At 42.5% G+C, this 15,230-nt stretch overlaps 1 protein-coding gene across 3 annotated transcripts; it reads left to right on the top strand.

Moving 5' to 3' along the window:
* The first annotated feature begins 3,979 nt into the window (after positions 1–3,979).
* On the top strand, positions 3,980–14,002 carry rgcc (regulator of cell cycle). 3 transcript variants are annotated; one of them, XR_004205645.1, is made up of 6 exons: positions 3,980–4,105; positions 4,203–6,734; positions 7,110–7,283; positions 10,161–10,271; positions 10,805–10,867; positions 13,117–14,002. XR_004205645.1 is itself a non-coding variant. In XM_020461662.2 (5 exons), the coding sequence occupies exons 1-5, from the start codon at positions 6,701–6,703 to the stop codon at positions 13,122–13,124; spliced, it is 390 nt and encodes a 129-aa protein (XP_020317251.1). In that variant the 5' UTR covers positions 4,710–6,700; the 3' UTR covers positions 13,125–14,002. The 3 variants fall into 3 exon arrangements, 1 of the variants encoding a protein (XP_020317251.1); XR_004205646.1 differs by having other exon boundaries at positions 3,981–4,053; positions 4,206–6,734; XM_020461662.2 differs by lacking the exon at positions 3,980–4,105 and having other exon boundaries at positions 4,710–6,734.
* The last annotated feature ends 1,228 nt before the right edge of the window (positions 14,003–15,230 follow it).

Genomic DNA, 15,230 nt, shown 5'->3' with positions numbered 1-15,230 from the left:
CTGAATTGACCCCGGCCCTGAGGGAGTGAGTAGACAGAGAGAAAAGGTGGATGGTAGAGACTCCCTGTCATTATAGGCGTGTGAACAGGAGAGATCTCCCAGCCCAGTGGGGTGAAGGTGTCACCTTTTGCACCTCTGATAATCCCCTCTGTGGGGGTGTATGTCACACCTCGGAGCCCCAGAGTCAACAGCCAAGTGCAGCTGCAAACACAGGGCCTGTTTGTCCGTTATCCTGCCTGCTAAAAGAGACACCAGAGGTGTGAAAGTCTCAGCGAGAGCTGGGTCTGCAAAAGAACCCGACAGGAGAGAGCTTTGAGAATGTCCAAATCAAATTGTATTAGTCACATGCTTCGTAAACAACAGATGCAGACTAACAGTGAAATGCTTTCTTACGGGCCCTTCCCAACAATGCAGAGAGAAAGAAAATAGAGAAATAATAGAAAAGTAATAACCCATAATAATAAAAGTAATAATAAATACACAATGAGTAATGACAACTTATATACACAGGGTACCAGTACCTAGTCAATGTGCAGGGGTACGAGGTAATTCAAGTAGATATGTACTGTACATATAACTATGAATAAAGTGACTAGGCAACAGGATAGATCATTAACAGTAACAGCAGAGTATGTGAATCCTTACAGAAATTCCACATGTTTTGCAAATGTGAAATCATGTGAAACTGTGTGTTTTTGGAATACTTCATGTGATATTTCACATGAAGTTTCACGTTGATTAAAGCATGAGATTTCACAGATGATACCCTGCAAACAAAAATCTGTTATGATACACACAGTGTTTTCAACTTAAAGATTTGACTACATCGTGCATGTTTTTTAATACAGTAATTATTATTCAACATGTCCTTACCTGGGATTTGAACTCACAACTCCATGGTTCACTGCAGTCAAATCATCCTGCTACGCCACAATGTCTGTGTCAATGACTAATTTCACCTGTATTCCTACACATCTCAGCTTTATTAAAAATACACTCAAGAATAACGAGTATATTTATCGTAGTGATTCAGGTGTAACATTAAAGCAGAATAATATGCCCCAACAACATTAGACAAAAAACACTTAAATTGCTGAAATAAGTCAATGTAATCAATGATGAGAGATTAGTCAGAATAAAGTTTTCACTATATATTTTACCTCTTGGTGCTGTCATTCGGAAATATAATGTTAATGTCACTGCTGTTCGGATGATACACAGCTGTACATTTCGATGAAACAGGGTGAAGCCCCAAAATTGCCCGTGTTTCAGACATAAGGAAGTGGATGTTTTACTTTTAAATTTGGACAAAACAGAGATACTCGTTCTAGGTCCGAAAAAACAAAGAGATATTCTGTTGGATCTGACAATTAATCTTGACGGTTGTCTAGTCGTCTCAAATAAAACTGTGAAGGGCCTCGGCTTTACTCTGGACCCTGATCTCTCTTTTGACGAAAATATCAAGAATATTTCAAGGACAGCTTTCCCCATCTTTGTAACATTGCAAAACTCTGAAACTTTTTGTCTAAAAATGATGCAGAAAATCCATGATTTTGTCACTTCTAAATTAGACATCTAAAATGCTCTACTTTCCGGCTACCCGGATAACGCACACCCACTTCTGTTTAGCAATCCCAGTGGGTCAGAAGTTTACATACACTCAATTAGTATTTGAAGCATTGCCTTTAAATTGCTTAACTTGGGTCCAACGTTTTGGGTAGCCTTCCACAAGCTTCCCACAATAAGTTGGGTGAATTTTGGCCCATTCCTCCTGACAGAGTTGAACTGAGTCAGGTTTGTAGGCCTCCTTGCTCGCACACCCCTTTTCAGTTCTGCTCACAAATTTTCTATAGGATTAAGGTCAGTGCTTTGTGATGGTCACTCCAATACCTTGACATTGTTGTCCTTAAGTCATTTTGCCACAATTTTGGAAGTATGCTTGGGGTCATTGTACATTTGGAAGACCCATTTGCAACCAAGTTTTTACTTCCTGACTGATTGAGATGTTGCTTCATTATATCCACATAATTTTCCTCCTCATGATTCCATCTATTTTGTGAAGTGCACCAGTCCCTCCTGCAGCAAAGCACCCCCACAACATGATGTTGCCACCCCGTGCTTCACGGTTGGGATGGAGTTCTTCAGCTTGCAAGCCTCCCCCTTTTTCCTCCAAACATAACGATGGTCATTATGGCCAAACAGTTCTATTTTTCTTTCATCAGACCAGAGGAAATTTCTCCAAAAAGTATGATTTTTGTCCCCATGTGCAGTTGCAAACCGTAGTCTGGCTTTTTTTATGGCAGTTTTGGAGCTTTGTCTTCTTCCTTGCTGAGCGGCCTTTCAGGTTATGTCGATAAAGGACTTGTTTTACTGTGGATATAGATACTTTTGAACCTGTTTCCTCCAGCATCTTCACACGGTCCTTTGCTGTTGTTCTGGGATTGATTTGTACTTTTCGCACCTAAGTACGTTCATCTCTAGGAGACAGAACGCGTCTCCTTCCTAAGCCATATGACAGCTGTGTGGTCCCATGGTGTTTATACTTGCGTACTATTGTTTGTACAGATGAACGTGGTACCTTCAGGCGTTTGAAAATACATCTACAGGTACACCTCCAACTGACTCAAATGATGTCAAGAAGCTTCTAAAGCCATGAAATAATTTTCTGGAATTTTCCAAGCTGTTTAAAGGCACAGTCAACTTAGTGTATGCAAACTTCTGACCCACTGGAATTGTGATACAGTGAATTATAAGTGAAGTAATCTGTCTGTGAACAATTGTTGGAAAAATGACTTGTGTCATGCACAAAGTAGTTGTCCTAACTGACTTGCCAAAACTATTGTTGGTTAACAAGAAATTTGTGGAGTGGTTGAAAAACTAGTTTTAATCACTCCAACCTAAGTGTATGTAAACTTCCTACTTCAACTGTACATTATCCATGTCGTTGTTCAGCCATGACTCAGAGAAACATATTACAGTTCTTCGGGTCCCGTTGATAGGATAGTCTCGAACGGAGCTCCTCCAGATTGTTCTCCAGTGATTGTACATTCGCCAATAGAGTGGAGGGTAGAGGCGGATGATTTATTTAAAGTTTATTTTGGCAGGGTGCCCACACGTCGGCCTCTCTTACGCCGTATTTTCCTTTTACGGGTTTTGGGGATTAGGACCTGGTCTGTTGTGAGCAGTGTATCCTATGCTGCCGACTCACTGAAGTAGAACATTATGTACAAAAAAAGTTAAGATCAGTGCAAAAAAATAGACAAAATAGCAGGAATCCGTAAAACGGCAGCTATCCATTGCAGCGTCATTCTATATACAAGCCTCAGGGGCGGACTGGGACCAGAAATCGGCTCTGGCATTTTTATTACCCCGGACAATTTATTTCCTTGAGGCCCCACAATGGCCCATATTTTTCTCAAGTCCCCCACACCAGCCAATGTTATTTGTTCAGTCCCACATTATTAGCCAGATAATTATCATTTTGCTAAAAAATACAAGTAAGACAGGCCCACTAGGCTAGAAATGGACCAGCCCATCTAGCATTTGCCCGAAATGCCAGATGGCAGTCTGCCCCTGGTCAGCCTGGAGATGACAGGGAGTTACTATAGCACAGCTGTCTAGTTTTCATGGCTTGGGCTCTGGACACAAGGCCAGATTGTGACATAATTTCCTTAGGCAAGCTCTCAGAAATCATTTGACATGAAATGGAAATAGGATCAAATCAAACTGTGATACAAAACATAAGAAACCACAAAGGAGAGTTTTTGTCAAATGAGAGCCTAATTTAACAGAAGAATAGCTTGGCACACACAAAATACTTTAATAGGCAGATCGAACATGTTTTTTCTCCTACATTATCATCATTGAAATCCTGAATTCTGTTTGAGAAACAGTTTATTGCAGGTTTTTCCAAGGACAGCATATACTAGGCGTTTGCCCTAGAAAGTGAAAGTCGGTAAGGCTTAGTGAAAGTGAAAGTGTGCCAAATTATTTGAGAGCTGCCCTAGAAGCATATGAGCGTACAGAAAAATATTGAACGCATTCAGAACCATGGTAAAACTGTGTTTCTTTTGGCTTTTTCTTTCATTATACACCATCATAAACGCATATTCTCTGTCATATGTCATTTAGTATTGATTCTAGGAGCTTTTCAGACATTGTAAAAAATATTCACTGATCTTGTTTTCACCTTCACTCACATTCAGGATCTCATTCTCTGTTGGCATTCGCAACTTGTATCTCAGGAGAAGCACCTTTCCCTGAGTGTAGTGTTGTGTTGATGCAGGATGACATTCAAGTTGGCTACTTTGACTCCAACACGGAGCAGTTTATTCACAAGGGACCTTACGCCCCAGACGAAACAGAGGTTGACGTAGCCCAAGATGCAGCTAATGTGTTTGGACACATGTTCCTCAGCATGAAAAGACGACTGTCAGACCTGAGGTATCACTTTAATTCCACAGGGAATATAGATGTTCAGCAGAGAATGGCTGGCTGTGAGATGTTGGATACTGGTGAACCAGGCCTTATTCTGTCCACAGATGCTTTCAATGCAATTTTAGCTGATTTAATATATTACAACATGACACATTATTCATACAATTCCGGAAACCTACTGTCGCCATGGAGTGAGGTGCATCAAACATATGTAAAATGGCATTATCAGACCATTTACCTTCCCATTTGCATAAAAACATTGAAGAAATTTCGGGAGAGATTGAAGAACTTTGCGATGCGTAAAGTGCGTCCCAGAGTCAGGCTCACAGGAGCCCGTGTGAGCTGTCTGGCGTTTGGTTTTTACCCCCGCCACATCAATCTGACCCTGCTGAGAGACGGCCAGCCAATAGTAGAACAGGACATGACTGGGGGCCAGTTGCTGCCCAATGGAGATGGGACCTACCAGCTGAGAAAGAGTCTGGAGGTCAACATAGAGGAGCTGAGTGAGAGACACAACTATACCTGCACCACCTCCCACCTCAGTCTGGACAACAAGCTGGATGTCAGCTGGATACCTGAGTCTGGGATCGACAGAGTGGGTCTTTATGTCAAGTCAGGTCCACTGGGCATGGTGGCCATAATTATTCTACTCAGTATTTTGGTTTGTGTAAGGAGGAGAAACGCAGCTGGCTCCCAGACATCGTCACAGCTCTCCAATGCTAATGATGCCCAAGTGGCTGAGCAAATGAGCCTATCTTCACATTCTGAGACCTGATATATTTGCTGCTGCCACTCATGCAAAGACTTCAAAGTGAAAAGCCAATACAATGAAGGCTGATCTAAATTATACAGTATATATCCTAATAAAGACACGTATTTTTATGATGCAGTGGTGTATAAGCAATCCTAAAATGTGTACTGACAGTACTATGACGTATGTATTGATTTGATATGTAAAAAAGTGTTTTGTTCTGCATTAAAGATCCATGAAAAAATCATCATGACACAAAAAGATCATTGGAGTTTGGTTAAGTACAAATGAGGAGCAGGAAATCTTACCCTAGAACAAAAACAGAATATCAGAAATACTGTTTTTTTTATTTCTTTTACCTTTATTTAACCAGGTAGGCAAGTTGAGATCAAGTTCTCATTTACAATTGCGACCTTATCTTGCTTATCACACCGTATTTCACATCAGATACCATAGGATATGAATATTCGGTCAGATTCTTGATGTACTGTATTTTATTAGAGGGGCAGCAGACATCGGCCAGCTCCAGGGGCTGCAACTCTACTTCACACCACATGGTGTCGCTCCAAATTACAATTAGCCCTCTACCAGAAACTCAATTAGGTTGCCGGATTTATGTGTAATTCCAGTTCCCAGTCCATTCTGACATAGACTACACAAAGATATTGAAAGGGGATATCGCACAGAGACAGTAGTCTATTTTATGAATACATGTCATGCTATGATAGGCTACAAGATGAAACTTTTTTTTAAACTTATGAATGAGACTTATTAACAATTCTTGAATAAGATCGGCATTGTCCACATTTCAAATAATACATAGTTAAATAAATTGTTAATTAGTTTAATTAGTTAAAAATGTTTTACCACATTCTGTTCAAAAACTGCCCAGTGATAGAAGACGGAAATATCAGGGTCAGGGATATAAATAAAACGTAAAAGTATAACACGTACTGTATGCCCGGTAAGCATTACATCTCTGACCGCTTAGAGACACACACAAGTTGTTTACAAACACATAGCTACCGGGGATGACGCCAGCCAGCGGAGCATCATCCTAGGAATAGAAAACGGTCAATGATAGGCCTTTACCGTAAAATCATGCACAGTGCGTTTTCTCAATTCAATTCAAGGTGCTTTATTGACATGGGAAACATATGTTAACATTGCCAAAGCAAGTGAAGTAGATAATATACAAAAGTGAAATAAACAATAAAAATGAACAAACATTACACTCACTAAGAATTTCTCTCTCCCTTTCCCTATCTCTCCCTCCTCTCTCTCTCTCCCGCCTCCTCCGAGTCACCGCCCCGGCTGTGGGACGGGGAGACTTTAAAACCAGTCTTGAGACGCCGGACACTGTCAGAGGGACAGCGCTTTGCTTTAGCAGACTAGTAGCGGACAGAGCGCGCAGAGTGCAAACACGTTGTTATTGGAGATACCCGCGGAGTTTACTTCGTCCCGAACAAGTTCATTATACTGGATACTTTTGAGATTCACAAGACACGAAAAATGAAGTCTCCAAAGTTGAAGTCTCAAGGCAAATGTAAGTTAGACCATCTCATTTGTTGTTCTGTCGACTTCCACTGGACAATGCACTGAACAACTGACCAGGCATGGCGTTATTGGACCTTTCAGAAAGGGAGCCATGAAGTTGTGAAACCGTGCAAGTGTGGTTCTTATTCAACAGCTGTTACAATGTAACATTGTTTCAATTTAACATGTGTGTTGCACATATTTCAATGACACAAAAACAGACTGTCGATAGGTTGCATGGGATAGGCTAAATTAATAGAGAGCTATTTATTTTATTAAGTGAAATGAAGTAAAGAAAAAAATATTTTGATTGAGAATGGTTGTGGGATAGGCATACCAGTCCAGACAGTATAGTAACACCTGCTTATTCCCTCCGTTATTTCAGCTACATTCCTTGAGGAGGATGATCTGTCTGACGTGCTGTGTGAGTTCGACGCGGTGATCGAGGATTTCACTTCCCCGATTGAGAAGAGACATTTCCAGTACGACGAGCACCTGAAGACCGTGAAGAGACGGAGCAGTGCCAGCGTCAGTGACAGTGGCATCAGCGACTCAGAAAGTAAGTGAACCTTGCACGCACAGACACACACGAACACACACACAGTTGTCCTAATACCCGAAAGACAGTGTAGCAATTGTGCTGGAATGCCTGCAACAGGGTTTGAACCAACGACCTCGCAGCTACAACAGAGGCTACAATTACATAGCCTACAGGGCGGCAACAGTAGCAGTACACACATTCTCAAGTAGTGACAGTACCAGTATCAGTAGCCTAGATATGTTACTGTTTACACTTTCAGACTCACAATTCCTTTTACTCCGTATAGTGCCTGACATAATTGCCATTCGTGCTAGATTATACATTGTCATGTGTCCCACAAGTGTTCTTCCCGGTCTGCTGAAAACCTATAGCAGGCGGACACACACACACACACACACACACACACACACACACACACACACACACACACACACACACACACACACACACACACACACACACACACACACACACACACACACACACACACACACACACACACACACACACACACTCCCTGATAAGCATCACTGTTTGACTTGGAACTGGAAACCTTCCATTTCTCAGACAGACCATGCCTCGTGGATGCCTCTGTCTCTGGAAATGCTTTATCTAACCCTAACCATCCTCACTCAGTGCAACTGAATGAGTGGTCTCTCCCTCTTTCTCTCTCTTTCTCTCTCTCTCACTCTCTCTCTCTCACTCTCTCTCGCTCTGTCGCTCTCTCTCTCTCTCTCTCTCGCTTTCTCGCTCTCTCTTCCCAGATCAGAGTATCTGCCAGCCTCTCCTCATGTTCAGAATGCCTTCTCAATAACCTACATCACAGACTGACAGTTCTGCTATTGTTGCCCACTCTGGGGTGCAGCTCTCTTTCAGCCATGCATCCATCCATCAGTCCTTACACACAATAGCTCTCCCCTGCATGAGACAGGTCACTCGTCAATGGACTACCATGGAGAGGACAGGACCCACACAGGAATCCTGGACCTAACGTTTTCACACTCGTCTGTAGATAACATGTTCTGGTAACCCTTCACATTAGGTTCCTCTGAAAATCTGTGTACAGTAGTTATGCTATAGTTATTCTGTAATTACTCAAGTAAAAACGTTAAATGGACCTATTATTACGTAGTCTTTTAGTTGTTACTAAAACAGAGAAATGAAATAGTAACTCCCTCTGTGAATGCCAGGCCCCGGTCTTAAACACGCAAAACTGGACGCTACCCTTCCTAACTCGTCCTGAGGACGAAGTTTGTCGCACACTCTACAGAGCACCATGAAGTTATCCTTTCACCTCTTCCCACAGAAATCCCAACCCACTCACATGTGGTTGGGAAATTAAATCAATGTTCACTTGGGGAGCGGGAGCATATTTCTGTCTATGTGTAACTGTGTGAGGTTATCACATTTGGGTTAGGGCCCGAGGCATAGCACAGACACACACACACACACACACACACACACACACACACAAACACCCCGTATGGTAATGCACAGCTTGATGTCTGGGAGACTTCATAGCTGCTTATGACAATGAAATCTAAGCGCGTACAGGCTATCACAGAGACATGGCTGGCTTGGAATATGGGGGCTTGTGTGCCAAATATGCAGCAGTAGCTCAATCTAAATCCAAGATCTCTGGACCCAGATCAAGGTTTTGTGTGTGTGTGTGTGTGTGTGTGTGTGTGTGTGTGTGTGTGTGCACGTACTTGAATATGGTGCTGAGAGGTGGAGGTCAGGGGTTACTCTAGGTATGTGCTGTACATCAGAGCCACTCTGTCAGGGTCCAGTGGAACTCTTGAGTGTGAGAGAGAGAGAGAGAGAGAGAGAGAGATATTTTGAGGTTTGCAGGTTAAGCTGCTTATGCTATAGTAGTTAGCCTCATACTGATAGTCAGACCTGTCAAGAGTGTTAATACAAGGATTAAGTAGCAGACCAGCAGACCTCAATCTAAGCAGGAGTTGAGAAAGGGGTTCCATTACCTTTGAATTGGAGACAACACAGGGAAGTGGATTCATTTCTGTTGAAAATGACCACAGTAAAACAACTTGTTTTTGGGACGTCCATCCATCTCCAGTACCCACCCTGACTTTATAACATACTTTATAGTCGGACAAAACTCAGCTGTGTAGAATTGAAATGAATTCCACGGTACTGCCCATTTCTATACTGTACGGAGGAGAAACAACTGTTCTCTTACTCTCTCCTTCTCCCAACACCATTACTTTCCTGGAAAAAAAACAAACAGTGATACAGATCTGTCGTGTTCTGTGGCCGGCTGAAATATCTACTGGCGGAATAAAAGTGTTCATTATGTCACTTATGCAATCACACAGCCAACGCTTTGACCACATAGAGCCTGACTTACCCAGTTTTACCACTGTGGGGGAATGCAGGAGTGAGGGTGGTAACGTGTGTGTGTGTGTGTGTACTAGACGTGGCAGAGTTAAATCAAGCACACACTATTTATCACACAGGAGAAATATGTCCCTCTCTGAATTAGGGTTAGGGCTACATCTCAATAGTTATAGAGAGAGCCAGAGAAAGAGAGAGAGAGAGAGAGAGCCCAGCTGTTAAACAGTGGTATTTTGTTTTGTCCCTGTTTGAGGGGCCCTCATTGACTTCCCACCACCCTCTACTCATGTCCCCGCTCTGACCCTTTCACGCTAACCAGATGACTTCTGTCAACTTATGAGTTAGGGAGCCCAGTCTGCTTGTGTGTGTGTGTGTGTGTGTGTGTGTGTGTGTGTGTGTGCGCGTGCGTGTGCAAAACATATGGATGTGGCAATAGGCCCTACAGCTGCTTCGGGCATACAGAAAGGTGATCAGTCTTTTAATCTCTCCCTTTCTCTCTCGCTCTCTCCCCCTCTCTCTTCCTCTCTTTCTCGCTCTCAGGCGCTGGGTCGCTCAACAGGAACAGCTTCAGTTTCAGTGATGAGAGACTGAACTCTCCCAATGTCTTTTCTCCCTCTCCCACCTCCCCCCCACCTCTCACATCACCCAGAGGTGAGCCTCGACACACACACGTATGCACGCACACACACTCGCACACACAAAAATGCAAGCGTGCACACACACAACCGTCAGCATTCTCACCTTTACACACACACGTCATTCTGCCTACAACTTTTCTATACTGTATGCAAAGTCTTGTCCCAGTTTGACAACAGGAGACATTTGCCAAAATGCGGCTCAGTATCACTCCTGTTTAGACAGAAGGATAGATGCAGGATTAAACATGATGTGTGTTTTAGGAGAATGTTACAATAGGCAGGCCTATTACCTTAGGCTTAGAGCACTTCAGCTATCCTCAGCTATTCCAATACGTCACCTATTAACTAATTAGCGTTCAAGTGACTCACTCTTCTTGTTTAGTATTGTAGTAGGTATGTATATATTTTCAGTAGATAATGCCATGTAATGCTCGATTCACATAATACATGATGCATGTTCATTTGAGGTTATACAATTGCAGGTGGACAATACAGTTCTACTCTGTTCTATTCTATCATCTGACCCTCTCTCTATGTTGTTTACAGCCAAACTGGGAGACACTAAAGAACTGGAGGACTTCATTGCTGACCTTGACAAGACGTTAGCAAGTAAGCGCTAATAGCTTACACCATTCACAGTACACTGTAAAAAGTAACTGCCTAACTCATTAAAGACATTAGGTAGTGGCAACTCAAACATCTCCAATGGTCAGTAGATCTCAAATCATAAAAGTAGTACGAACTCAGATATCAAAAAGATTTGTTATCACTTCATGTTTTTGAGAACTGTTAACAAATTTTAGGGGATTGAGAGAATATAACTGCATTTATTTATGTTCCGCTAATCTAGTTATTCCATTTCTAGAAGTTATTGTGATTTCATATTTTAAAGTCAATATAACATTTATTCAAAACTGTAAGTTGTTCTTACTTTACTTCAAATAATAAAGTAATAGTCAGACACATTGATATTTGCGTAAAAAACACGATTTATCTGTGTTGTGCTGATATAGAATGACTACGTTTTTGCAAGTTATGAATACTTCATAGTGCCACTCGGCTTCGTCTTTAGAGGATTTATGATACTTGTACACAATGCTGTAGGCACGTTCGAAGAAAGAATAATATATTTCTAGTATAAAGTATTAAGCTGTTTCTTTGTGCTACGAGATGTAATTGATCATGATGAACAGAAATCAAAGCCGTCAAATTGAGATTCAATAATGAGACAAGCCATTCCCACCATTAACGAGGTCATGTGCTCCGGTCTTAATGACAGAGGCGAATGCATCATCCTGTAATGCTTACAGCTCTATATCCAGTTCCTGCTGTGAGTACTTGTGCTCAACAATGCTCGCTAAGGTGGGTTAAAATGACAAATCGTCAGATAGATAAAGCAATGTTAAACATTAAGACACGATCACTGAAAATGACTAATCAGAACTACTTACGACTTAACCTTGAAAATGATTGGAATGAAGGTTAATCATTGAAGTAAAAGAGACCCTACATTTGAATGTTGACTACAACAAATACTCATGTTCAAGTGACTTCAAGCGTTCTAGTTCAGAATACATAACACCATTTCATGCCAACTAGCTCATAAAACACAAAACAGTAAAGTATTTACAACTTAAAAAGATAACAATATGGACGGTGATGATGTGATTTTATTACGTATTGAACACTGAAACACTTTGAGTTGGTTTTAGGCAACAGGTTTCCACAAAACAAAAATGTTAGAACAAATTATTATTATTATTTTTTTACAATTTACTCAGTCAAGGGTGTGTGTTCTCTATGCTAACTATGTTAGATATGCTAACCACCACAGGATTGTCACGACTTGCTGTTTTTCCGAAAAAATAAGCTCTTAGCTGTCAGCTCTAAACAGGGTTGGGGTATGGGGATGTATGAGGATGTATGGATAGACCATGTAAGACCTCGAGGGAAAGGGAAGATATCCCTTTCAGCTGTCACTCATGTCATTATGTCTTCTCACACACACACTCACACACACACACTCACACACATACACACTCACACACATACACACACTCACACACACTCACACACACACTCACACACATACACACTCACACACATACACACATACACACTCACACACATACACACACTCACACACACTCACACACACACTCACACACATACACACTCACACACATACACACACTCACACACACTCACACACACACACACACACACACTCACACACATACACACACGCAGAAGCCTATGTACGAATGTAACCAGAGAGAGAGCCTAGTTTATGTGGCGGGTACAGACCAACATAGCTCAGTTTATTTGTTTTGGACCAATCCTTTACTACAGTAGTCCAGGGTGTTGGAACTTGCATCAGGGCGGTTACATTGGAATGTGCCAGCGTAAAACCTGGGGTGGAATATCAACTGTAAATGTCAGCTTCGGAATTGGAATTACCAATGGAAGTGTTATGATGCTTTTCTTAACAGAGAAGGCCAGGCGGTTAGAGTACTGAATGGTCCTCATTCAAACCAATGGGGCGGTTAGTCATTCAGTCACACGACGCGATGGGACAGCAAGTCACGTAAAGTAAAGGGACAGTCAGTTATTTGTCATTCAGGTTAAGCAGAGCCTGGCATTTTTATTAGGGTCTACAGTGTTAATGATGGCTGCCAAGTAAAACTGCCCCACACCTCCAAACTAAGAATAGTGTTGGACTGCCAAGGAGCCAGAGATTCTATTGCTAAGCACTGTGTGTGTGTGTGTGTGTGTGAATTTGTCTATCCGTCTGTCCTGAGGTACGAAGAGGAGTCTACAGTCCATTACTAATCAAACGTCTGTCTGTCTCTCCTTAGGCATGTGACACGGAGCCGAAGAGAAGTGGCAGAGACCATTTTTTGGAGAGTAGCCATCGCGAGGAGGGGACACCCTGTCCAGCACCCCAGAACATGCACACACACACACCAGGAGTGCTGTGAACATAGCACAGGGACAGTCATAGTGACCGTCAGACTTGCTGAGCAACTTCATCTCAAGTCTGTGTCCCAATATTATAAGACAGCGTCATCTCCTTGTCTCCTTTCCTTCTCGTCGTCTCATTTCCCTCATGATCTGAGCTGATTGGACTGGATTGTTTTTTCTAGGTTTGCAGGGTAAGAATGGGCTAATCTGAAATGGAACCTCGTGTTCTATTGCACTATATGGCATAGAGTGATATTTCTTACGCAGCCCAAGTTTATAAACTATTAGCAGTCATGGAAGAGAGGAGACTAGGGGAGGAGATTAAGAAGGAGACAAGGAAAGGAAGCTTTGTAAAAGTATTGGGACACTGTTAGACAGACAAACACCATCTCACATACATGGGACAGGCTGTGCGTCCTTTATACATAACTTGAGCTGGAAGAGTATTTAAGAAATGTCTTTTTACAATATAAGTATATTTGTAATTGTATAGAGCTGGTCATTGTAAATGTATCAATACTACTTTTTTTGTGAAATATATTTTTGTATCTATGTGTAAATACTAATTGTTTCAAATTCTATTGCCTTGGTATTAAAAAGTGTATGATAAGTTTAAGGTTTGGCACACGTTGACTGAAGTTGAGATGTTTGATATTTCTAACGAATGCAAACTAAAATCTGGATTAGCTCTGAAAAACTGGAATGCAACAAAATGTATTGAATACAGCTAATATCAATTGCCTACCAGAGAATATTAAAATTAAATATTGTTTTAAAATATCTCTTTTCGTTTTTTACCCCCTGCTTGCTTTATTGGTCTCCCTTTTAACAGGGCTATATTGGGGGGAGTTTGAGTGACAGCTGGTCACTGGCCACCGCCTTGGCACTGAAGGACTGTGTCCCTCTGTGTCCCTGTCTCTATGACTTCTATGAGTGGTAGTCAGTGACCTGCTGTTGGTGTCTGTGCAGCTCTGTACACAGCTCTGTGGGGTGTAGACAGACATACTGAAATAGACATTCCAATTCCCAGGGCTCTTGTGATCATTACTCAACCCTTAGCAAAGCCAGTGGTTATGAAACTATGGCTATTTATAGACTGAGGTTGGTGAATGGCAGGTGGGGTTAGGAGGTGTCTATAAGGGATGTCCTGTTGGTCAGGGTCACAGGTCGTTGAGAAAAGACAGACTTCCCCCCAGCGGCTCCACAGTAACATTACAGCTAGCGATGATGAGGAGTTCACCTCTTTCTACTGGGATCTTTTGGCTAATTTTGTTTTCATATCAAATGACTCACGAAAGACCAGAGTTAAAGAGTTTGGAGACTCTACTCTGACTGCCATCCCTATCTGCATGTGACTGAAGCAGCCAGATATCTGCCAGTCTGTGTTGCTGCAACCATGGGAGCAGGAAGCTGGCAGAGACCCACCCTCCATTTTGTTTCTTTAGTACAGTTGGCACAGGGCAAAGCAGAGCCCACTACAGCCCAGCCGCAGTCCACCTGTTGGCATTGTCCTGTGCCAGGGAGAAACTGGGTCCCGGTAGACATGTTGACACAACACATGATCCCCCGGGGCCCGATGGTCTCTTGGCTTCTAAAACAACGCACCCTGCCGGCAGCGCCGGGCGCCTTTTTGGCACTGCTAGCATGTTGGGAATGGCGCTGCATGGGCTTGGCAGTTGGCAGTGGACCCGGCCTCTAGATCCCAGAGAGATGCCAGCCGCATCCAGGGGCACTGGGCTGGAAGTGTGGGAAAGACGAGGGACATGGATCAGGTAAGGGGGCAGTGGGGTAGATGGCAGGGTGTGGACGTTGGGCAAGCAGGGGTATTAGTTGGGTAGAGGTCTCGGAGGGTTATTCAATGGGGGATGGTGGTGAAATAGGTAGGAGTAGGAGATGGCAATATTTGGACTCTTACAGTTCTCTACAATGATGCATGGGGAAGCGTCATCTGGTTTGGACTGAACTGAGAAGTCTAAACCATTCACCTTATGATCATGCAATGCTAACG

The sequence above is a fragment of the Oncorhynchus kisutch genome, linkage group LG26 (genome assembly GCF_002021735.2).
Source record: "Oncorhynchus kisutch isolate 150728-3 linkage group LG26, Okis_V2, whole genome shotgun sequence".
NCBI lineage: Eukaryota > Metazoa > Chordata > Actinopteri > Salmoniformes > Salmonidae > Oncorhynchus > Oncorhynchus kisutch.
Note: the sequence above shows the minus strand (reverse complement) of the source record. Positions and strands in the feature narration are given on the sequence as shown.

What these genes read in the sequence shown, in the direction of transcription:
- rgcc (XM_020461662.2), top strand. Translation starts at nt 6,701, where the DNA reads ATGAAGTCTCCAAAGTTGAAGTCTCAAGGCAAAT. An exon ending in GTTGAAGTCTCAAGGCAAAT is followed by an intron (nt 6,735 to 7,109) that starts GTAAGTTAGACC and finishes CCGTTATTTCAG; the next exon opens with CTACATTCCTTGAGGAGGAT. An exon ending in TGGCATCAGCGACTCAGAAA is followed by an intron (nt 7,284 to 10,160) that starts GTAAGTGAACCT and finishes TCTCGCTCTCAG; the next exon opens with GCGCTGGGTCGCTCAACAGG.